The sequence below is a fragment of the Sarcophilus harrisii genome, chromosome 5 (genome assembly GCF_902635505.1).
Source record: "Sarcophilus harrisii chromosome 5, mSarHar1.11, whole genome shotgun sequence".
Lineage (NCBI taxonomy): Eukaryota > Metazoa > Chordata > Mammalia > Dasyuromorphia > Dasyuridae > Sarcophilus > Sarcophilus harrisii.
In genome coordinates, this window is record NC_045430.1 from 235898418 (window position 1) to 235923872 (window position 25455).

At 34.6% G+C, this 25455-nt stretch overlaps 1 protein-coding gene across 3 annotated transcripts in view; it reads right to left on the reverse strand.

Moving 5' to 3' along the window:
* Positions 1-25455, reverse strand: part of CACNB2 (calcium voltage-gated channel auxiliary subunit beta 2) — a 373480-nt gene that overhangs the window by 37026 nt on the left and 310999 nt on the right. For all 3 annotated transcript variants that reach the window (XM_031939900.1, XM_031939899.1, XM_031939898.1), the window contains exons 4-5: positions 4594-4716; positions 515-651 (exon numbers count right to left, since the gene is read on the reverse strand). In XM_031939900.1, coding sequence (XP_031795760.1) covers positions 515-651; positions 4594-4716 — 260 coding nt within the window. The remainder of the gene's footprint in view (positions 1-514; positions 652-4593; positions 4717-25455) is intronic.

Below are 25455 nucleotides of genomic sequence, written 5' to 3' on the forward strand. Positions count from 1 at the left end.
CATTATTAGGGTAATGAACTTGTGACTTCATTATTGTCTCTAATAACTATTATTTAGAGTAACTCTTCTGGCAAGAATGCATTAGTTCTGGAACTCATACATCCTTAGTCTTGGCCCTGACCCCTTTCTCTTCCTCTGAATGAACATTGGAGGGATCTTCCATTCAAGAAACGGTCCCAGTGCAGCCATCTCAGCCTTTCCTGGCTGTTACTACAGGTCTTTATCATAACCTCATGTTGGGTATCCTTCCCTCTTGCCATTGCAGCTTCTTTTGATGTGTTGCCTTTTCCCATTAGATTGTGAACGCCATGAGGACAAATTTTGACTTTTGCTTTATTTTGTATTTCCATTGCTTAGCACAGTGCACATAACAGATACCTAAGAAATGCTTATTAACTGATCACTATTTCATATAGCCATTATAAGACAGCAATTAACTGGAACTCATAAAGTCAGTGTATCAAACCAACAAGTCTTTTTCACACAAATGTTTGATTTTTTTTCCTTTTTGTACCTGGAGTAGAATTTCCCTTGCTTTGCCCTCTGCTCGTGCTGTAGCCTCATGTTTTCTAGTTTGACCGGACTTGGGATGAATCCTATTTCACAGCCTTCTTTTACCAACCGTCCTATCCACCAGTCATTGTTAAATTTCTGAAGAGAGACAAAATATAAAAATGCATTACAAAGTTATTTTGCAAAAAATAATTAGATTTCTTTATTAATTAGGCTTACTTTTGCACCCATGCTTTATAATTGTAGAAAGATCTTCTAAAAAGTTTAAAATATGAAAAAGTAGAGCATGCCTTCACATTCATATGTTTAGCATTTAAAATTTCAAATACTTAAGTCTGGCCATCCTATCAAGAGGTTAACTCTTGTTCTCTAGGGCTGGCTCTACTTATGCTACTGATGTTGCCTGCAGATGCCATCAACAGGACACAACTTCTTTTTAAAAAAAAATTTATTTTATTATAGCTTTTTATTTACAAAACATATGCATGGGTAATTTTTCAACAATGATTCTTGCAAAACCTGCTGTTCCAAAATTTCCCCCCATTCCTTTACTCCCTCCCATAGATAGCAGGTAGTCCAATACATGTTAAATATATTAAAATATATGTTAAATCCAATATATGTGTACATATTTATACAGTTATCCTGCTGCACAAGAAAAATCAGATCTAGAAAGAAAGAAAAAAACTTGAGAAGGAAAACAAAAATGCAAGCAAACAATAACAGAAAGAGTGAAAATGCTATGTTGTGATCCACACTCAGTTCCCACAGTTCTCTCTCCGGGTGCAGATGGCTCTCTTCATTACTGAACAATTGGAACTGGTTTGAATCCTCTCATTGTTGAAGAGAGCCACAGGACACAACTTCTTTAAGAAAATGGAAATGGATTGGATATAACCCGGTCAAATAATGCCTTGTGGTTACAACACAAGAAATATTTTGGATAAGGAACTGGGCCGAAATCAGGGAGATTCAAATCCTGCCTCAAAGGCATTGATGTGGAGCCATATCATTTAACTTCTTGGTGCCTTGGTTTTGTCATCTTCAAAATAAAAGAATTGGACCTAAGGTCTAAGATGCTCTGATCTATAATTTTTTGTGTCTATAAACTTTTGTAGGGAGATGACCGATTTCCTCATTTTACCGATATGATAATAGAAGCTCAGACAGGAGTTTTCCTAGCAAGACCATTTGATACAATTAGGATTCAAAGCCAGGACATTTATCTCCCACTCAAAGGTGCTTTCCATAACACCACAATATTTCTCAAGGCACATAAGGAGGACTGGAATAGCTTTGGAGATAAACTAATAGTTCTATGTGAAGTGTAAACACCATGAGATCAAAGTCCATGTCTTAATTACCTTTGAACTTCCCTTGGTGCTTTGTACAATGTATTTTAACTTTTAGGAGGTGAATTAATGAATGGTTGTGGACCAGAACTTGTTTGTACAAAAGTTTTTTGTGATGTATTGGTTAGGTATGGCGACTGAACTTTTCCAGACCAAAATTCAAGGCATATGTTCTTACAGAGTAGAAGGGTCATTGGTGAGCGGCACATATGGTTTGTGAAGGAATGAGGCAAAATATTTAAAATAATTAATTTATGATAAAATTATTGATTTTATAAAAATAAGGTTTATTAATTTTAAAGGAATCACACATCCTTTAAGAAGAAAAATGCAAACTATACAGGCATGAGGTAGACAAGGCAACAGTCTGAGAATCAACATATGTGGGTTCTAGTTTCAGTTTTGCCACTAACCAGATAGATGCTCTTACAAAAAGCTGGGAGTCTCAGTTTTCCTAGTCATACATGAGAGTGTTCAGTGAGAGTTGGGTCCCCCCAATGAGGGGACTATAGACCCTCATGAGATCTTGGATAGATTTCAAGGTATTTATAGATTTGAATGGGAAAAATTACTTCTTTGTTTTTACTGACCTTTAACTGAAATGTAACATTTCTTTGAACTGTTTAAATATACTATTCTGAGAAAGGGTTCGCAAGCTTCACTAGACTGCCAAAGGGGTCCATGACAAAAAGAAGATTAAGAGCACTTAGATTAGAAAATTTCCATGCTCTATTTTTACCCTAACAAACATTATTCTATGTACACTGAATAATTAAAATTTTGCTATTCACTATATCTCTTAAAATGCCATTTGCAAATGGTGAGGGGTTATTGTACTTTTTGCTTAGATTTTCCTCAACACAGAAAAATTCTCTACCACTCCTGGTAACCTCCAACATAGTTGAAGGGACAGTTTTCTTGATCTCCCCTTCAAACATCTCTAAATAACAGTATCCGTTTTGGTCCTCCCCTCTGTCTTTCCATGGTGGAAAAATAGATCCTTCTCTCTGGGCTTTAATCATCTGAGGGAGCTTCCCTGTGATTAAATCCCTTTAACTCCCTCTTTTAAAATCAGATTCAACACAAATCATCACCCTCTTCCTTGAGCGTTTTCTCAGTCTTTCCTTCCTAACCTATAATTCACATCTCTTTCTAAAAGTTGATGAAATGATGGGCCCTCAACTCCCCCCACTCTTTTCATTAGAAACCTTCACAATTTTGCCCAAGGGTATCTTCCTGTCTCCAGATTATATCCACATATGTTATACATATGACATAAGTAGAAATGGAAGTTCCTCTAAAAATATGCTCAAATGATGATTTCCTTTAGCTATAGAAAGGCTGCATAGAAAATTATATAGTAAACTAATTTCAGAACACAGGGTAATATTATTTTTAGATTAGGATGGGGGCTGGAAATATGATTTTTAATGGTATAGAAAACTCCTAACAGAGGAATTCCCTTCAGCAAACTTTTTTTTTGTTTTTTACAACATATGATCTTAGAAAGTTCTTTAGAACACTTGCCCAGGGACATACAGCCCATATGTATCATTGGGACTTCAGCTCAGGTCTTCCTAGTTCTGAGGAAACCTGTCTACCTTGCCTCTGTTCTGTGTAATATATATTACATATTTTAAAATTTTATTAAACTAATAGTGGAAACTTCCAACAGGATCAACGCCTATGCTCTACTGCTTATTACTTCCTAATGTCTTTAGTTAGGAATTTATATCATTTTGGCAATGGAATGAAGTGATCTATCTATTGATAATAGCAACACACTGGGATCCAAGTCCAGAAGAGGTATATTTGGTGTCTGGATGATGATGAGATCCATTCCAGCAAGACAAATATGATCATTAAAGAACTACCTGAAATGATTATAACTATATTAAGTCATGGCATTTGAAAGATCTCAAAATTTCTAAGTATTTTTTTAAATCCATAAAATAAAAGGGAAAAGGACCCACATGGGCAAAAATATTTATAGCTGCTCTTTTTGTGGTAGTACAGATGGAAATTCCCCATCAATTGGGGAATGACTGAAAAAGTTGTGGTAGATGAATGCAATGGAATATATTGTGCTATAGGAAATGATGACCTGGTGGATTTCAGAAAAACTGAAAAGATTTATATGAACTGATCCTTAGGAACTGAACAGAACCAATAGAATCATTGTACTCAGTAACAGCAACCTCGTGTAATGATCAGTTATGATAGGTATAGCTCTTCTCAACAATACAGTGATCCAAGACAATTCCAAAAGACTCATGAAGGAAAATGCCATCCATATCCAGACAAAGAACTATGGAATCTGAATGTGGATCAAAGCATTCTATTTTCACTTGTATTTATTTATTTTTGGCCGCTTTTTCCTTTTCTCATTTCTTCTTTCACAATATGACTAATGTGGAAATATGTTTATATGATTGCACATGTATAACATATATATTTGCTTGCTGTCTTGGGGAGAGGGAGTGGGATGGAGAAAAGAAATGAAACTCAAATACTTATAAAAATTAATGTTGAAAACTAACACTAAAAAGAAAAAAAAAGAAATATGCAAAAAAAATGCTAAGGAGAAAAAAATCCATAAAATCAAAATAGGCTAAATATAAAAATAGGAATGATCATCTAACCTAGATGGCCTATTTTTGCACACCTGGAAGAAAATCTATATAGATGAACATTTAAAAGTAACTTCAAATCAAGACATTTCTCTTACTTCCTTAACATGCAGAAAATCTTTTGCTTCGAACGAGATGGCCATGCCTGGTACCGGGACATCATCCTCGTGGGCTGCGCTATAGCTGACATTGGTCCGCACTGCAAACGCAACAGGTTTTGTCTGTAGGAAAAAAAAAAGAGGCAGGATTGGTTTCTCTACTTTGAGCTTAAAAACCAAGAAGTGGTGAATACTTAGAAAAAAAAGTTCTTGCATTTTGTTCAGGTTCTGAAGTTCAATTCATATTCAATTCATGCTCTTACAAATATTTTGGTTTTGGGGGACAGATTTCTGAAAATATTAAAACTTCCTATTACCTCAATTCTTGCCCCCCTTAAAACATTACTGGTAATGGAGGTGTTGAAATATTACTGAAATAACATTTTCTAATGTAACCTAATAGTATATAGCTCAAAAATATAAGGACCACAAGCATAGTACTCCATTAATAGGAAACAATGTTCATCACACTGCCCAATGCTAAAATCATCTCCTTTATGACTCTTCACTGTTAATAAACAGACAATTAAATGAACAAAGAAGTACAAGTGTTCTTTAAACAAAAATAGATGGAGAAATCACATGGGTTTTTGTAGACAGACTCTCCAACAGCTTCAGAATATAAGGAATGCAACCATCTTGACTAAATTATGCTATCCCTCTCTGAGCTTACCCTCAGGGTTCTAGCCAAAGCAGAAATGATTGCTATTTACACTTAATCTGAGTCAATCATGACCAAAATAATGACCTAGGACCTATTGGTGGCCAATTAGAATCAGATTGGAAGGACACATTCTATGAAATTCAGCTAATTCTGTAGAATGTATTAGAATTAGAAAATCTGAAAGTCAGTTGATAGTGTCATTAACCAAGCCCAGATGAACTTGCTAGAGTTGGAGAGAAGTTCATTACTTCACCTTCTACTAAAATGCTAGTGTTGGAGGAGCCCCTCCACCAATTAGAGTTAGTTTGTTTGACTAGAACAAGGTTTTTTATGTTAGCAAAGCCTTCAATGAATCTTAAGGATCATTCCTTTTTCTTCTTATTGTTATCCTTAGCAAAGAAAACATGAAGTTTGAGATTGGGAGACTTTCCATTCATGATAGTTCTAAGCCAGAGGTTCTTAATAAGGGGTCCATTAAATTATTTTCTTAATATTTTAATAATCCTGTTTTAATATGTTTAGTTTTCTTTGTAATCAATTATATTTTATACATTTAAAATATTATTATGAAAAAGACTAACTGGCCTCAGGGATCTCTAAATATATCTATGACCCAACATTAGTATTTGTTATTATTGCTAGAGTTCTTTTAGTCTCAAATATGGAAGCTTTATTAGATTTGCTCAGGTTAAAGACCTCAGCACTAAATTACCCTGGTGGCTGATTGAATTTCCTCAGAAGTGCCTTCCAACCATCTGGCTTTAAAAAGGTCTGATCTTGCGTATTGCATAAAGCCCAATAACCTGGTTGTGCTCACTTTCTCTACAGCTAAATTATGTTCAAGGATGTGACAGTCTGGGATAGATTTACTTATTTATTTTTTTACTTTTTGGTATTGGTGAGGAGGGAGGACAGAGAAGTAGGAAGGAGAGAGGATGCAGGAAGAAAATGAAGGTTAAGAATGAGATCAGAAAAGGCACCTGAAAATATTAAAACTATTTTTTTCTTACAAATTTTTCCCTTTTCTTTTTTCCTCCCCTCCCTAGGCATCTACATTTCTAATTACATATATTTATTCTATTACCTTTATAAGGAGTAACTCCTGGGGAAGACTTCTGTGGCTAAAATACTGCTTTACCTAAAGAAAGATACTTATGTGTTATTCATTAAGTGGTGAGTACCATAGGACATCAAGAGGGCACAGTGAAAAGCAGGTGTTATGAGGAAGTTGAGTTCTCTTATGACAATTGTGGGCAGCGCCGTTAAGATGGTTTTCATAGGAAAAGAAATATGCATGAGACTGAACAAACAATGGGCTCGTTCCATCAGAGAATATTAGTTGTCTAGGAAATATATTCAAAGATTACCGTGTTCTGTATTCATTTTCTCACTTTCCAGTTATTATTATGTGTTGAAAATAGAGCAACTAAAGATTTAATCTTTACATTTGTTGTGTATAAAATGGAATAGAAAGAGATTAAGTCTTTATACTTAGCCCACTAATGGTAGTTTTAAGCAAATAATAACTAGTTATCAGTCTCCTATTAAAGCACTGACCAACTTCCTTCCAGACCATTACTCAGCAAACACTGATTGGGAGTTAGTTTCATGCGCCAGGAACTATGCTAGATGCAGGAGACATGAAGTTGAAGATGAAATAATCTCTGCCCTCATGGAGGTCAGAGTCCAATGAGGGATCCAAGGCTGACTTTATTGTGTCATGTTGGCTCCCCCATTTACTGTGGAATATATTTTATTATAGTAAAAATCTGTCTGAAACTCTTTAAGCCACATTTCTTTTCTTGCTTTAAAATATATATGTGTGTGTGTGTGTGTGTGTGTGTGCAGGTGTATAAAATCTTAATTTTCTTATCCATTATGAATAGTAAAGGAAACATAATTTTCATTTAAGATAGTAAAAAATAATATCCTTATCTTAGAGATGAGCCAAAGCCATACAGTTAACCATTATCTGAATTTTACTTTTCATTGGACTGATTTAATATTTTTTTATGTTTAATATAGTAGTCTGTTTAACACAGCCATCTGTTATTAGAACATTTTAATAAACCGAACAAATAAACCTTATTTTATTATGCCAATAGCTTAAGATATTTAGCCCTGGTTATCCTTTCTAGTTGCATTGTCTCTCATGCCCTTCTGGCCAACACACTGGCTCCAGAGGAGTCATTTTCCTTGTTCCTTCAGTGACATTTTTCTAGCAATCTTTTGAATTTCTTCTGTCATCCCACTTCAAGTCTTAAAGTCATTTTAGGCTAGTTACCCTGCTATCCTCCCTCCTTTCTCAAAAGTTCAACATCTAGCTCATTGTGTTGCTCTTTGCCCTTACATTTTGGGATTCTAACATACACAAACCCCCTGTTGTTCTCCTCGTGGATAATTAATCCACTTAGATTTTTTTTAATGACATAGGTATTTCCTTCTCTTCTTTTTCTGTCTCTTTCTTTCTGTTTCCCTCTCTGCGTGTCTCTGTCTCTGTCTGTCTTCCTCGCCCTCAATTTCCAGTATGTTCTGTATCCGCTCATTCTCCTTTGTGGATCGACATCCATATCTCTAATCTTCCTTTTCCATCCCTCTTCCCCACCAAACTCTACCCTCTGTCCTCTTCCTCTGTAAAAGTACCTTCCCTGGCTTGTTGATCACCTTAGCTCCCTTTCTTTAGATATGTCTATAAAAATGATTTCCAGATCCATATATCTAGCCCTAGTCTCTCTCCTAAGTTCCCGTCATTGAGAACTGGGTATCACAAAAGTATTTTAAACTCATAATATCTGTAGAACAGGTGTTCTTAATCTAAAAGCTAGAGCTAATCATAAAGAGATTCCAGGAACTCAGTGAGCTCAGATGGAGGGAAAAGTGACATCTTTATTTTTATCAAACTCTAACTTAAATTTATCCTTTCCTTCTTAGTTCAGCATAATTTCTTTTTAAAATGTTACATTTTTTTAACATTATGAAAATTTATCCATTACTACTATTTCATGAAAGATTTCTTATAACCAAGTAAAATAGTTAAGTAGAAATGACAATACAAGTGACATCTGAAAATGCATGTACCATGTCATATCTGTAGCACCCCTTCCCCATTTGCACCCTGTTGTTTAAAAAAAAAAAAACAGAAAAGAATAACAAATTTCTTGTAACAAGCATATATGGTCAAGCAAAATAAATACCTTTAATGGCTACATACAAAAAACATGTCTTATTTAAATGTTCTGTAATGGACAACAAGGTTTTCCATCTATCCAGTGCGATCATGAATGGTCATTATATTAAGCATAGTTCTTACAGCTTTCGAAGTTGATTTTTTCACAATGTTGTATAAATTGTTTTTCTGCTCATTTCATTTTTTATCACTTCACAAATATCCTCAGTATATAAACATTCATGGAAAATTTTTGTGGCGTCAAAAAATTGAAAAATAAGAGGATGCCCATCATTTTAGGAATGGCTGAATAAGTCATTATAGAAATATGATGGAATACTTCTGAGATATAAGAAATTAGGATATGGACGATTTTTCAAAGACATGGAAAACTTAAATCAACAGCTGTCAAGTAAAGAAATCAGAACCAGAGGGGCAATTTGTACTTGACATCAATTTTATAAAAACACTGTTTTGTGAAGGGATTCAAAAACTCTAACATACTGCCAAAAGGGTCTATGATCCTTTTCCCCCAAAAACGGTTAAGAATCCCTGCCATAACAGAACTGAATTTCTTTCTCCAAAGTGTTAGGGCAACACAATCCTATCACTCAAATTCCCATTCTTGGAGACATCCCTGACTCTTCAGTCCCCACATCCAATTTGTTGCCAAGTCCTCAATTTTGATTCCAAAATGCACCCTGTCTCAGGGGATCTATCCCCTTTCCTCCTCAAGTTAAGGCCTTTATCATCTCTCACAGTGGCTCAATTTGTCCATAACCTGGTTTCAACCCCTCTTCCAGTAATTACCTATGAATCCCCTTCACGTACTTTAGGCTTCAGTAAAACTGGGCTTCTTGCTGTTACTCATGCTACTCCATTTCCTGTCTCCTTGTCCTTGAACAGGGAATCATCAGTGCTGTGCACCTGAGTCAGGAGATTTGAAGGATAGAATGTGATTTCACTGGGGTAGGAAAAAGAATGTGTGCAAGTGGGGATCTAATCACGAGGGAAGATGGGAGGATGCCCAGAGATAATGGAATGGAGATGAATATAATGATAAAGTACTCTAAAAGGATAGAATTTGAAAGAAGAAAAAAACCCGCTAAGTGATGATGACCTGAAACTAATTCAATCCAATTCAATCCCCAAATCGTTTATTAAAGTCTCTTATGGGAAGGGCATTCACCGTGTTAGGAAGATAGAAAGAAAAAAGCAAAAACAACCTGTGCTCATGAGGGACTTGCATTTTTCTTGTGACATATCCCTAAAGATAATATACACATGATAAACTGAGGTAGGAAGAGAAAACTATCAAATTCGGAGTTCTGGTAATATTTCTTTTTTTTTTTTTTATTAAAGCCTTTTATTTTCAAAACATATGCATAGATAATTTTCAACATTCACCCTTGCAAAACTTTTGATCCAAATTTTTTTCTCCCTGCCTTCTCCCTACTCCCTTCCCCAAGTTGACAAGTAGTCCGATATAAGTTAAACATGTGCAATTCTTCTATGCATATTTCTCCAATTATCATGCTGCCCAGAAAAATAAGATCAAAAAGGGAAAAAATGAGAAAGAAAACAAAATGCAAACAAACAACAAAAAGAATGAAAATACTATGTTGTGATCCACAATCAGTGCCCTGCCCCACCACCCGAGTCCTTTCTCTGGCTCTCTTCATCCCAAGATCATTGGAACAGGCCTGAATGATCTCACTGTTGAAAAGAGCCACGTCCATCAGAATTGATCATCTTATACTCTTGTTGTTGATGTATATAATGATCTCTTGGTTCTGCTCATTTCATTCAGCATCAGTTCATATAAGTCTCTCTAGGATTCTCTGAAATCATCCTGCTGATTGTTTCTTATAGAACAATAATATTCCATAGCATTCATATGTGATGACTTATTCAGCCATTCTCCAGCTTATGGACAACCACTCAGTTTCCAGTTTCTTGCCACAACAAAAAGGGCTGCTTCTGGTAATATTTCTTAGCAGGATTTGGCACATGAGAAGACCCCCAAAGGAAACCAGGAAACTGGAGACAGAGGTGAGGGTAAATGGACATGGAGAACAACCTTAGACATGGAGGCAGCAGATGGAATGCCAAGTTGAAGGAGCAAAAGAGGCCATTTAGTTGGGAATATACCTTGAGTCTGATGGGATGTTATGCAAAAGTCTAGAAAGGTAAACTGGAGTCAGGTTATGAAGGGATATAAAAGCCAAACTGTGAGGAGTTAATTTTTTTTTTCTTTCTAGAAGCAATAGAGAACCATTGACAATTCATAGTGGAATGCTTTTAATCAAAGGTCTCAAAGCATCAGAGAATGGTTGTTTATTATTTTCCCATGAGTGAGGGAGAAATAAGTGAAGGAATAGTTAGTGTTGGAGAGCTAGCTGTACAATGTAGGATTTTCAGGAGAGAAATCAGTTAAGGAAGTATTTGTGAGAAAAGTATTGGTTTTCAAGACATTTCCAAAGGACTCATGAAGAAAAAATCCTATCAACTTTCAGAGAGAGAACTAATGAATTCTTGGTGCCAACGGAAGCATTTATTAAAACTATGTGTGTGTGTTTTTTCTAGAACTATGGCTAATATAGAAAAATGTTTTGCATGGCTTCACATATATAATCAATATCATATTGCTTGCCTTCTCAAGGTATGGGGGAAGGGAAAGAGGGAGAGAAAATTTGGAATTCAAAATAAAAAAAAAGAATATTAAAAATTTTAGACGTCTAATTCGGAAATATTTAATGAAATAAATTATATATACATTATATACATGTACATGCACACAGGCATATATAAATACATACATTATCTATGTGTATGTATATACCTGCTGTGGCCTCAGACACCAGATAATTAAGCTCTTAAAGATTTTTTTGATAAAACAAGACCAAAAGATCTTGAGATAACTCCAGAGAAATAATTTTAGGATGAGGCTTTTTGGGTGCTCAAAGACCTCCTCCCCAATCTTCTAGGTTCAACGTAATATTCAAGAGAGCTGCCAGATTTCATTTCTAGAGAAGTAGAACATGTTTATACCCAATTTAAATCAATTTGGAGACTGAGCCAAAGATGACTTTGAAATCTAAATACCTCAGTAGACAGAATATTCCATGTATGATTTTTCTCAAGTAATAAAACTCTGGAGTTAATTTGAGGTCAATTAATCTTTAATAAGAAAATTTAGTATCAATTACACATTTTAGTTTATGTTCCAAAGAATCAATATTCAGAGAACTTTTCAATAGAATGACTTTACAATTGTGTTGAAAACTATGTTTATGAAAGTATAGGATGATCAGCACTGTAATTTAGATAAACATATCAAAATTAATTTTCAGGCTTGCTGCTTTTTCTGTTCTGAAAATGTTTCTTTTCTTTATCCATTTATGATTCTCATCCATGACGTTTATTTTCATAAGTGTGGGAATTCAGTAAAAGATATTTCATCTTTAATGATTATCTTCTCAAATGTCACCTTTGGTCTACTCAGTTACCATCAAAATATCACTTGGAGGAAATTTGTTAATCTTTAATATTGGATATTTTTTATAATAGTTTAATTTCAGCTATTGCTACAGTAATCTGGTTCAGTAAATGAAGACATTAAGTATTTGCATCTAAAGACAGTAAAACATCTCTTTTTTTATTCTATATATAGCTTATTTATATATAGTTTTTTGCGTGTTCTCTTCCCTCATTGTATCACCTCATTGTAAACACCTACTGGTTTTTGTTTTTCCTTGTGCTTGGCAACAAATGGTTGCTTAATAAATGTCTATTGATCATTTATTTACATCCATTTCTTGACTTACATATGGTTTTTTGAACCAATTAACACAAAATGTTTGAGACATTCCCTTTCTCTTCAATTGACCTAAATAGAAAAGTGCTAGGCATCTTATGCAAACTCAATTTAACATTGTCTAATTAGTTTTTTTTTTTTTTAAATCAAATCAATAAGTTTTTGCTGATCACCTATAACATGCAAGATATTGTTAAACACCATGGGGAATACATAAATATTACTAGAGTCACTCTTCTTAGGAAACGAAATGATATTTGACTATTTTTTCTTTTCAGATCTAAGACTGCAGCTAATTTATTCTCATCTCTTTTTTATGTATTATGGCTATGTTTCACCTTAATTAAAAAAAAAAACAAAAACCTGTTTCTTGGGAGGGTTTCTCCATCTTTTTTTTTTCTTCAGTCTCCAGGACTCTCTTGAAAGAAGAATACCACAAGCACAAGCTTTCCAAAGTTCCTAAATTAAGGAATGTACAAGTGACAAAAATCTATTTTTATTCCCACAGAGGACGTTGTGTGATGATATGGAATACTAAAATTATATGAAATTTGACTCACATTGTGTTGGTCATCAGGCATGCTTCCTGAAAGAGCCATTAAAATTGGAAAAAGTCATTAATGGAACTAGTTTTTTTTTTTTGGGGGGGGGGGCATTTATTTGTAAAGAGAATAATTCTTTGAGAATTTTCTTCTTAATAATTCTCTTATGTAAAAAAGACGTTTCCTTAAGAAAGTTGATGTGTTCCATCATTGCAGTAAATGCTAAGGTAATTATGTAACATGTTCTTACAGAGATCTCAGTTCAGAGCAGAAAGACCAATCAATCATTTTTTTTTTTTAAACAAACAATACTCTTTAAAAATAAAAACACAGGAAAAGAAACTTAAAAAAAAAAATCACCAGACAGAAAATAGTGCTATGAAGGCTGTTACTTCAAGCCTTCCATTTGTTGCAATGTTTCTTCATTGAGTCTTGACCTAATTAAAATTTTTTTGTACTTTTTATTAATAGCTAACATTTAGATAGCATCCACTAAGTGGCAGGTACTCTGCTAAGTGTTTTACAAATCTAAGTGTTTTACAAATATTATCACAATTAATCCTTACAACAATCCTGGGAGGTCATGCTATTATTATCCCCACTTTACAGATAAGGAAATTGAGGCAAGTAGCAGTGAAGTGACTTGCCCAGGATCACTTGGCTAGGAAGTATCTGTGGCTACATTTGAATTCGGGTTTCCCTGATTCCAGGACCAGAACTCTATCCACTGAGCCACCAAATAGCTCCAACCCAAGAGCAACAATAATCAACGAACACCATTGAACACCAGAAGCCAAGCCCCTGGACTAGGGGATACTTAGCCAGATACTAGACTCAAGATCCAGTATAGAAAGATAATGAAGAGTTTAAAGGAATCTGGGTATCATCATTGGTTTTTTTGTTTGTTTGTTTGTTTGTTTGTTTTTTGGTCATGATCTTATAGTAACTCATCACTAATTATGGAAATGGAAATGGGGCAAGGAGGGCTACATTCTACATAATAACTGACTTTTGATATTACAAAGCACTTTATAGATATTACCTCATTATCTCATGTGACTGAAAGTAATTTGAAAAACGTAAACACCCTATTATTTTACATTTAAATTCAACCAGCTAGGACTTGAGGCTCTATATTTGCAACTAGACACTGTTTAACAGTTTACCAAGTTTAGTTTCAGTTCTTGAAAGAAAAATGTCTAGAATTTGAAAATCTCACCAATGATTAGTATATAGTGGGTACTTAAATGTCTATTGTTGAAATGCACTTGTTTTTCTATAGCTGGATTATAAAAGAGACAGCATTGTAGAAAAAGTTAAGTACAAAACTAGGGGCAATATGGAAGAATTTATAATGTCATTTTTCTTTTTGATTTGTATATTTGTCATGGAAATAGATGCAATCCATTGGATGTCAATTCTATTAGCTAAAGAGAATAGGGAGCTAATGAGGATTTTTGAGCAGTAAAATGATAATCATAGACTCTTAGATTTAGAGTTAGAAGTAACTTTGGGGGTCATAGTCTAGAGGTGTCAAATACATACTCCTTGAGCAAAGTGTAACTTTAATTAGATTAAAATATATTTAGAAATATTTAACAAAACAAATAAAACAAAACATAGATATTATAATTGTGTAGTTTTCTCAGTCATCATGTGATCACAGGGATCCTCAGGTACATTTTAGTGGCTCCCATTTGATTCTGAGTTTGAAATTACTGATATAGTCCACCTCCTTATTTTACAGACACTAAGGCACAGGGAGGTGAACAGATTTGCCCGAAGTATTAGTATTAGTATTAGTGACAGAAACAAGATTTGAACCCAATTCCTTTGAGTCTAAATCCTATACTATTTTTTCGAGTACCACAGTGGATTACACCATGAAGGAAGGATCAAGACAAATGAAAAAACATATTATTCAGAAGGAGAATCTTTTGGCAATGGTAGGGATGCTGGTACTTCTTGCAATTGTCCATACATACTCACTGAGTCACAGAGAGCTGAAGCATTGGCTAAGCTGTGAAAATTCTAAGAAGGTTTTCCCAGGCAGCTGCCCTGGTGCTTCATTGAAAACCTTCTCTTTGATAATCTGAGTGTTATACTATTACCACTGTAACATTCCATGCCTTGTCCTACTGCTTATTCATGCTGTAAAAACTGTGATGTTGGAGAATTATTCTTAGAATATGTGGAATTTTCAATAGGAATTCTGAAAAATTCAGGGATTTTTGGATAATCCAAACAAACTACCAGTTTCTGAGCAGTTAAATAACTAACTAGCTGGCCTTCACTGTCTTGGGGTATAGAGCAAAACTGACTTTAGTAAAGAAGGTCAATAGAGAATGACTGTTTAAGGAAGAGCCTGGACTCCTTCCTGTTGTGTCCCATACAAGGCCCTTATACCTCTATTTGGACATAACTCGGGACAGAGATGATGAATATTCATGTAGTTTTCCTTTAAACTCATAGCATAAGTCATATGTCTATCCACTTTGCCACAACTACTTCCCTTTGGGGTAGCAGAAGGAATGAACAGAAGCTTCTGGGGGCAAAAGACAGAACCTGTCTATACCTGATGGATGCCTAGATTTTCTCATCAATCTTAGGAATCTAATTCCTTTTAGCACTCAACTGAAACTCCTCTCTCAGAAAATCATCAAGGATTTCCCAATTGGAATTTGTCCATTTCCAAATTTCCTAAATAGACTTTTCCCAATTCTCAATTTGATTCTATTAGACCAAATCCCAAAGATACCCTTCCTCCATCTCATATTTCTCTACCTAACCTTAATATTAGGTAATACTGACTGCTTCCTTCTACTGGATCTTTGCTTCTCAAACTTTATGATCTTAGCATCCCTTTATATTGTTAAGAATTGAGGACTCCCAGGAACTTCTGTTAATGCAGGCTATATCTATCAGCATTTACCCTACTAGAAATCAAAACTGAAAACCTCATTTATCTACTAATTCATTTAAAGTAACAATAATAAATCCATGACACACTAACACAAATAATAATAAAAACCTCCTAAATTTTCCCATACAAAAATAAAATAGTAGTAGAATGGCAAATCTCTTTAATGTCTGACTTAGGAGAAGATAGCTTGATTCTCATATATGCTTCTTCATTTGTTCAATATGAGATGATATGTTCTTTTGGTTGAAGTATAAGAAAAAAATCTGGCCTCACAGATACGTGGTCAGAAAAGTAAAGATTATTTTTACTAGGCAAACAACATCTTAACATTATTAGGAAAATAGTTCTGATATCACAAATGACCTGAAAAAGGGTCTTGGAGAACCCCTTCTGCAGAAGACACTCTGACAACTGAAGCACAACCATAGTACAACACTATTATAGTACAGTATTACTATTTTTCTACTCCCGTGGCTTCAGACATAGAAAATTCTTCTGGCTTTCTACTTCTCTTACTACTATTACAATTTTTCTTTACTGGTTTTTCATCTTCAGGGAAGCTACATAAACAATCTAGTTAGTAAAGACAATTTCATTCAGAACCTGTTCCTCACCATAAGAATAACATCCTGCTCTTTTAAAATTTGTTCTAATAAGATGTTTAATGAAAATAAGCTCAACTGGCTTATTTTCTTTATGTTTTTCTATTGGGAAATTTCAAATGGCCAAACATAAAATCTGTTGGGGAGGATGTGTACATTCTAAATATTTAAAGAGAATTAAAAATACAGATGGGTAGAAAAAATAGAAGTTTAAAAATATATTTTATATGTCCTTGAATATGGAATATCAAGATAGATAAACACAAATTCAGATGGATAAGATCAATCTTGAAAGGATTCAGAAGAAAAATTAAAAAGAGAGCAGTGAAAATTAAATCGCTAAGAACTAATCCCCAAGAGAAAAACTTTAAGTAATTGGGACAACTTAATTTAGAGAAAAGAAAATTCCCAAAATAATTCAACTGAATACACAGAGTAGAGATATCATATTTGTTTGAGCAATAGAAAGGAGAGAGTTGAAGAAAAAAAGCATTACACTTAAGAGAGAAATAGGAAAATACTGACAATACAGGAGAAAATCAACTCTTCACCATGCATTAAAAGTATTATATGAAATGCAAAGAAAATATAACTTTAAAAAGAACTTTAAAATACAAGTAACCTTTGAAAAAAACAGGTTTTTTCCCCATGTATTATCCAAGATATCTCTGGGGAAAACTGAAGTTTTGATCCTCTTTATATACCCTGTATAATAGGACTTTAACCCTGTTGTTGAAAAGCCATTGAGTACCATGACTCTAATGAAGGCATGTATAACCAGGCAAAGGATACCTTTGGTACTTAGCTTTTCAAGAGTCTTTCTTTTAGGGACCCATATGTGCAAAAATGTTTGTAGCAACCCTTTTCATAGTGGCAAGAAATTGGAAACTGAGTGGATGCCCCTCAGTTGGAGGATGGCTGAATAAGTTATGGTATACGAATGTTATGGAATATTATTGTTCTATAAGAAATGATCAACAGGATGATTTTAGAGAGGCCTGGAGAGACTTACATGAACTGATGCTGAGTGAAATGAGCAGAACCAGGAAATCATTGTACATGGCAGGAACAAGATTATATGATGCTCAATTCTGATGGACGTGATTCTTTCCAATGAGATGATTCAGACCAGTTCCAATGATCTTGTGATGAAGAGAGCCATCTATAGCCAGAGAGAGGACTGTGGGAACTGAATGTGGATCACAACATAACACTCTCACTCTTTTTGTTGTTTTTCGCTTGCATTTTCTTTTCTTACTCATTTACTTTCCTTTTTTGATCTGATTTTTCTTGTGCAGCAAGAGAACTGTATATGTTTATACATATTGGATTTAACATATATTTTAACATGTTTAACATATGCTGGATTGCCTGCCATCTAGGGAAGAGGTGGGGCGGGGGGGAGAGGAGGAGAAAATCTTTAATACAAGGCTATGCAAGGGTCAATGTTGTCAAATTATCCATGCATATGTTTTGAAAATAAAAAGCTTTACTAAAAAATAAAAATAAAAAAAGAAAGTCACTCACTATTTAAAAAATAGCTACTATTTACCATATTTTTTTAAAAGTCTTTTTTGATTTTTAGATGAATTAAGAAAAAATAATTATTCAATAGAAGTGTACATATAACCCAGAATGGATCCTTTATTGCCTGTGTAACTTTAGGCAATCATTTAACTTTCCTGGTTCTTACTTTCCTCACTTGTAATAAGGGGGTTGGGCTAATTGGCCTCTGAAGACCTTTCTGACTCTCTGTATAAGGCAAGCATCCTTACACATTCCAGTTCTGTTTTATCTGGACATTTCCCTCTTCCCCATTCCTGTTTTGTCTATTCAGAGTTAGGAAACACTTTAAGATAAGGAAGGTTGAAAACTAGTGACCAATCAGGAAATTCTGATTCAAGGATAGGATAGAAAATGAAATATTAAAGACAATAAAAAGATTTTTTATGTTGCTGTTATTGTTGAAAACTACAGAATAGAGAAGAAGCAAAGTTTATAGTCAGGTAGAAAAGACTAAACAAGATGAGGGGCAAGGTCAAAGGACAATAGATCTCAAGTCACAAACTTCCACTTCCAACTATTTGCACTAATTTAAGCTCTGCCAAAATATTTGAGTTTGTTTTGAAGATACTATACTTAGCCTCCCAGGTTTAAGTCAAACAAAACTCTTAGTACAAAGGAACCAAGAGAAAGAAAACATAAACTATCTTGCATAATTTTTGATCATGAAAACCATAAGGATTAAATGACTAAATGTGCAGATGTTGGAGTGTGGAGGAAAACAGAGATTACTGAATTGAAAAAACAATATGTGTCTCCAAATGTTTGTCAGCAAGCACTTTATAAATGCTTTCTAGAATTTGTTTAGAATGCTTCTTGACAAATTCTCTGCAGTGTATAATTTTCTAAATAAGTACTGAACAGACATTTCAAAATAGTACAAATGCAAAGCAATAGTTTCAAAAACAAAACGACCATTGCTTTCACTTCTTTCTTTCATTTAATCCATTTCTTGCAACTGAATGCACAGCTCTAATGGAACAATATTTTGAATGAAAAATTTTTTCCACGGGTCTGGACACCGTACCGCTGAGTTGAAAGGGACATCAGAGTAATCCAGCTTATATACTTGGCTCCTCTTTACATCAGCCCAAACAAGAGGTCTTCAGTTTCATCTAGAAGACTTTGAGTAACAGGCAACTCACTACCAGTAAGGGTGTAACAAGAATGTCTCAGACAATCTTTGCGGAATGTCTTGTGGGAGCAATAGTGTAACTAGACCACAGAGCACAATAAAGGGATCAATGTGCAATAATACTAGAAAGGTAGGTTGGACTCAGATTGCATTTAAAATGCTATTAAAAAGAGAAGGTTATGTTTTGTGCTGGAGGCAATGGGAAGCCAACAAAATGTTGGTTTTTAAAAACTGACAAGTTTTGTTTTTGTGTCTCTTAAATTCCCATGCCCCTCTCAAGACCTATTCTTTATATTTAAAAATGTTTTTCCTTTTATTAATCCAATCATCTACTCTTCCTTCCCACTGAGCAAAAACAAATAAACAAAAAGCAGAAAAACTAAGCTCTCAACACATAGCTGTATTATACATCAAGACAAATTCTCACAGTGTCCATGTAGGTTATTAATTAATCAATTTATTTATTTATTTGTTTGATTTTTTTTTTTTTTTTTTTTTGCTGAGGCTATTGGGTTAAGTGATTTGCCCAGGATCACCCAGTTAGGAAGTATTAAGTGTCTGAGGCCACATTTGAATTCAGGTCCTTCTAACTTCGGGGCTGGTTCTCTATCCACTGTGGCACCCAGCTGCCCCTCTTAATGAATTTTAAAATTATCATCTCTCCTGTAAGAGGTGAGTAGTATGTAGTTTTATTCTTTTGGATTTATCATTGCATTGATCAGAGTTACTGTTTGAATAGAGGAATAGCATGATTAGACACATGCCTTATTATCTAGAAGACGGTTTAGTGAATGGAGATAAGGCAGAGAACAATGAGAGACTTTTCAGCAGCCCATCCCAGAGGCGACAAGAATATGAACTAGAGTATGGCTAAATAAGGAGAAGTGGAGAGAAGATATGGAGGTAGAATGGATCAAGTTAAACAATGGATGAAATAAAGGGAATAGAAAGGAAAAAGAAGCTGGGGATGACTGAGACTTTGAACAGGACTGAATGGGAAACTGGCTGCGTCATCAACAAATCTAAGTTATTCCACTATATCCTGGACTCAGTCTCAAGGCATGTGCCTCTTTAAGAAAATAACATTTCCTGTGAATGTCAGTGGGAATGCATCAATTACCTTTTCAAGAAGACTAATTGTGCTTCAATTATCTAAGATACAGGCTGAGATCATGCTCCTCCAGGCAATCATGCATTCAGTAAAAGTATGGTACAGAAGAGCAGAAAAATACTAGGACATTTGAAATCATTAGATGTAGATTCAAACCTCAGTTTTTCCATGTATTAGTTACATGAACACAGCCAAGTTCTTTTACTTTCTGGGCCTCCATTTCCTGATCTATATAATGAGGAGACTGGACTAGATGGTCTCTAAAGTTACACAGAGTTCTAGAAGCCCTAGCATTTTTAATATCCTAGGTAAAATCTGGCTTTTTAAAAAAAGGAAATTTAAACATGAAATTTAATTAGAGAGGGAGGATAGTAACAATAATAAAAAGGCTGCAATGCACGCACACACGCATGTGCATACCCATAATTTTGGAGAAAAAAATTAAAAGGATAACCTCATGAAAAATGATACTACTTCTGGGAAAAAAAAAGTACTTGAATTGTTTTCCCAGTTGTGATGATATATTCTGAGTTATCTAAACTCTCTCTGGCTTTTTAGGCTTAGGTACGAAATGACTGTGGACTACCACCCACCCACCCACAAAGCCACCCTATCCCCCCTAGCCTATGAATCATTGAACAACTGTATCTGAACATACCGATTCATCTTATTACACATTCACCAAATGATGATCTTCCCTTACTTTTGGGAAATTTCAGATACATTAACCCCATTCATAACCCTGAGCTTAACTCATATTTCTACATAGTTCTCAAGAAGAAAAAAAACACACCAAAACATAACATTCAGGGCAGCTAGGTGGGGCAGTAGATAGAGCACCAGCCCTGAAGTCAGGAGGACCTGAATTCAAATTTGATCTCAGATATTTAATACTTCCTAGCTATGTGACCCTGGGCAAGTCACTTAACCCCAATTGCCTTAGCAAAAGAAAAAAAAAAAGCTATAGCTTTCAAATTACTTAATTGAACACATTTTTTCTGAGGTGCAATTTGTATAGGTAATGTTTACAAGCTACCTTTTACTATCATGTTACATAATGTAACATAAAAACAACTTTGCTCAGTAAAATCCTCTTTAATAATATTTGTGTAAAGGAAAGGCTGCCTTTTAATAATATTTTAACAATGATCATCAAACTTATATGTAATTTTAATTGATATTTTATTGCTCTTAACTCATTAACAAAGATGAAGAGACACATGCTGGCATTTTGTAACAAAAATTATTAATTGGAAAATTTTTTAAATAAAAATACTTAGTAGCAACTGTCAAATTTCATTTTAATGGAAGCCTTGGTCCTGAACCATCTATAAAAGAGTGGACTTTATTGTACTTACATGGTATCTTTTTAGTAAAGAGTTCAGAGCATTATACTTAATGTGAAAATCTGTTCTACATTGTGCTTGAACTGTTCCTATATGTCTTTTCAAGCACAATGTAACTTCCTAACTAGACTGTGTATTCCTTTAAAAAATTTTTTTTGTTTTTTTTTTTTAGATTGTGTATTCTTAAAGAATAGGCGCCATATTTGGCTACAACTGCAGAGACCATTCTCAATTTAGTCTCTGATTTAAAAGGTCAGTAAATTGGGATTTTGAGAAACTCAGAGAGCAGTGTTTGGGCAAGATTTGAACTCAAACTCTCCAATTTAGTTTTACTTTGTTTAAATAAGTTTCAGGTAAAATGTTCCTTTTTTTTTTTTTTTTTTTTTTTTAAATGGCTGACTCTCTTTGTTCGTGGTTACTAAGTTTATTTTAAAAACATTATTAGGCATCACTATGTACAAGGAATTCTGCTGGGTTCTGGGGATACAAAAATAAATATGAAACAGTTCTCGTTCTCAAGAAATTATATATATATGTATATGTGTGTGTGTGTGTGTATATATATATATATGTGTGTGTATATATATATATATGTATATGTATATATTTTTTCTTCTAGTGCTAGCACAAGTAGCCCAGAAATCTTTCTGGTGAACCCAGACCTTTTCCCACAAATTCTCAAATGGACATTGCCATGCTGATACTGAGTTTAAAAGTATCCTATCCATTAGCTTGTTCTGAATTATGATCCCTCAATATCTGACTCATTCCTTTATTTCCTATTCATCGTCCTCACTCCAGGCATTCCATTTTTTATTTCCTCCCACACATTCTCTTTCTTTGTATTAAATATTCACTTCCCAGGTTTCCTATATATTTTGATTGCATCTCTAAATCCATTGGAAAGGAAATCTACAAATCTAGCTCCAAGGAAGGGCAAGTTTAGGCCAAATGTTATGGTTAAGAACAATATATCTCTATATTCTTACTATCTTATGTGGAGTAGATTCGCTACAAAAGGTAATTTTTCATTAAGTTCAAAAATACTTTAGGTAAAAAATGTGATCTAGCCCACTCATTGCCAAAGTAGTTATCTCTAAAAATTCATATATGCTTTAAATAGCATAAGTTCTTTACTTTTTCTAAAGAGAAATTTCAATAGAACTGTGTCTCTAGTATCTCACCTAATTTCTAAATGAATTGTTAGATTTGAATGCCAAAGTCAAGATCCTTTCATATAATAAACCATAATATATTTATTATGTAAAGACAACAGAATTAGTTACAAAATGGAAAAGTTGAAATTTTCTTTCCCCTTTAAGCATTTACTAATTATTTATCTGATTTACTAAACCTTGTTTTTTATAGCTGTTTCCTTCTACTGCTTCCACTGACCTAAACAAATATTATCATATAAATTAGTTTATCCCAATAGTAATATAATGTGCACATATACTTACTCATACTCTCTTCAAAACCCCGAGTAAACCATTTTCTCTATGAAAGCTTGTCAGATGAATGTTACTCTAGCAACTTTAATTCTCCAAAGGTTTTAATTCTTAATCTAATAACTATGAAGACCCCTGGAAACAAAAGTCTGTCTATTCAAAACTGACATGTTCCCAGTTGCTATAGCAGGGAGACATGAAATTCAACAATCCGTAAAAAAGATGAAGATGAATAACATACAGTGGGCGACAGGGAGGTATGAGCAGGCTGCAATATATTACCAATGAAGAACTTTCAAAAAACAAGAGTAAAAAATTATTAGTCTACCATTCATAAAGATTAATGAAAAAATTCTCAGAAGGCAATGGAGAGGAGCATGATGGGTATGAATAGTCTACTTAACATATAACAAATGAGGAACTTTGAATAATAAGTATAAAACATGCCAAGAGGGAAATATAAAACTGGAAAGAAGATGGAATGAATGGATAGCTAAAGCAAGGGATGACAGGCAGATAGTCTGAATGCTCCATGACATCTTCATGATATTAGGAGAAAGAGAAGAATGTTCCAAACATGATAGGTGGACTCCCCATGAAAAACTTATGGGAGGATGGAGACAATGGTACCATAGAATGAACAGTCATGGATAAATTCTTATTGTGGCAGGGAATATTAAAATTAATGAGATTACAGATGCATATGAATATTCTCAGGAAATGAAAGATTCTCATACAAGGGCACCCCTTCGAATGATGCTTTGTAAACTACTGAAAATATGGATGTTCCCTTCAGGATTCTGGGATTATAGTTTCTGAAGTGACAAATTGGACTGGATTAAAATGAAAGGATGGTGGAGGGAGGGATCCCGAGGGGGTAGCTACGTCAAGCTGAGTAAAAACCACAAAGTCACAATTCCCAAAGTGGGTATTTTCTAAACCAGAAGAGGCATGTAGAACATAATCAGGAATACCCAAAGGATGCATTCTTCAGATTCATGCATTAGGAGAAGTCTGTACAGTTCAGAGCAGGTCAAAACAACAGTGGGAAAGCCCTTCAGGGAAGATAAAAGTTCTTTCCTGGGAAAGAGTTTCAGCAACTCACAAATAACTCTGTTCCTGAGAAAACCCACTCAGAAGAGAACATTCATAAATACAAAGAAGAGGAGGAAAACTTTAACTGGAGCTCACAAACAATTCAACGTGAGCCTTACTCATGCAGAGGAACAGAGAAACATTGTGAATGAAATAACATTTAGAAAGACAGTGTAAGTGGGGGAGAAGCTGACTCTCTATTTCTGTTTGTCCTTGCTTCTCCATGGCAACAACTTCCTTTCTCTGTCCTCAAGTCCCCTTCCTTCACCTAACCCACACAGTATGAAAAAAACAGTATTGGGGGAAGGGGGATGGCTGTGCCACAAGGTGAGTTTAGGCTTTGGACACAAGGCCACTTGTCAGTGAGAAGCATCATGTTGACTCTCGTGTCAGGCAATATTCCCCTGAAGCTCTTAGGGAAGGAGGTGGGGTACTATATTATCTGGCAACATATCAGCACGATGGGATAAGTGATGGATCTGGGGTCATTGGACTGGGGAGCTATCCAGTTCTCTTCATTTTTGTGAGTGGACAGCAGTTCTGATTTGCAGTATTTTCTCTGCTACTGAAGTTTATATTTTCCTGTTACATTCAATTCAGATCTGCAATAGCCTTTCCAAGCTGCTTAGTGAAACTGCCTCATTTTATAGATTGAAGGCAACCTTGGGACTTCAAGTAAAATTTTGCTTGAAGTCAGGTTGTGTTACAAATCTTGTGTTTAAATCTAGGTCTTCTGGAGGCAGCTGGGTAACACAGTAGATAGAATACTGGGCTTACATTTTGTGATCTTGGTCAAATCACTTAACCTCTGACTGTCTTAGTTTCCTCTATTGTAAAATAGAGATAGAGTACCATTCTCCCAAGGTTCTTCTGAGGATAGACATTTTGCAAACTCTAAAGAGGTATATCAAAGCTACTATTATTCTTATTACATTAGGTATGTAGCAAACTATTCATCCTGATAGATTCCAATTGAAGAGGAAAGGCAAATGAGGGACTAGAGAAGGTGTTGAATGTTCAAAACTAAGTCAATCAGCCTGCTGATGAGATTTCAGGTGATCAGCTTATCCTAGGTAAGGTGTGATGTTATTGATAGACAATGAAGGGTTACTAAGAAATTCTGAATCTGGGCTCATGCCGATTTTCTTTCAAAGCAGATTCCCAGAATTGTTGGTGGTGGAACAATTCCTGATCATGGGGAAATAAGGCCTTAAACATAAGAATATCCTATCCATAGAACAGGGAAAGGCATATGGAATATGACATATAATATGTTGAATAAAGAGTCTTTCCAGTGAAGAGAAGAAGGGAGAGAGTAAAGGGTATAGATTAAAGAGGAATTTCTGAGAGATAATTGTCTGCTGAAAATCAAGAAAGCAATTCCAAAGCAGGACATTTCTGAAGAAAGAGGAACATGGTAGGCAATGCAACTGTAAACATTCATTGGGAT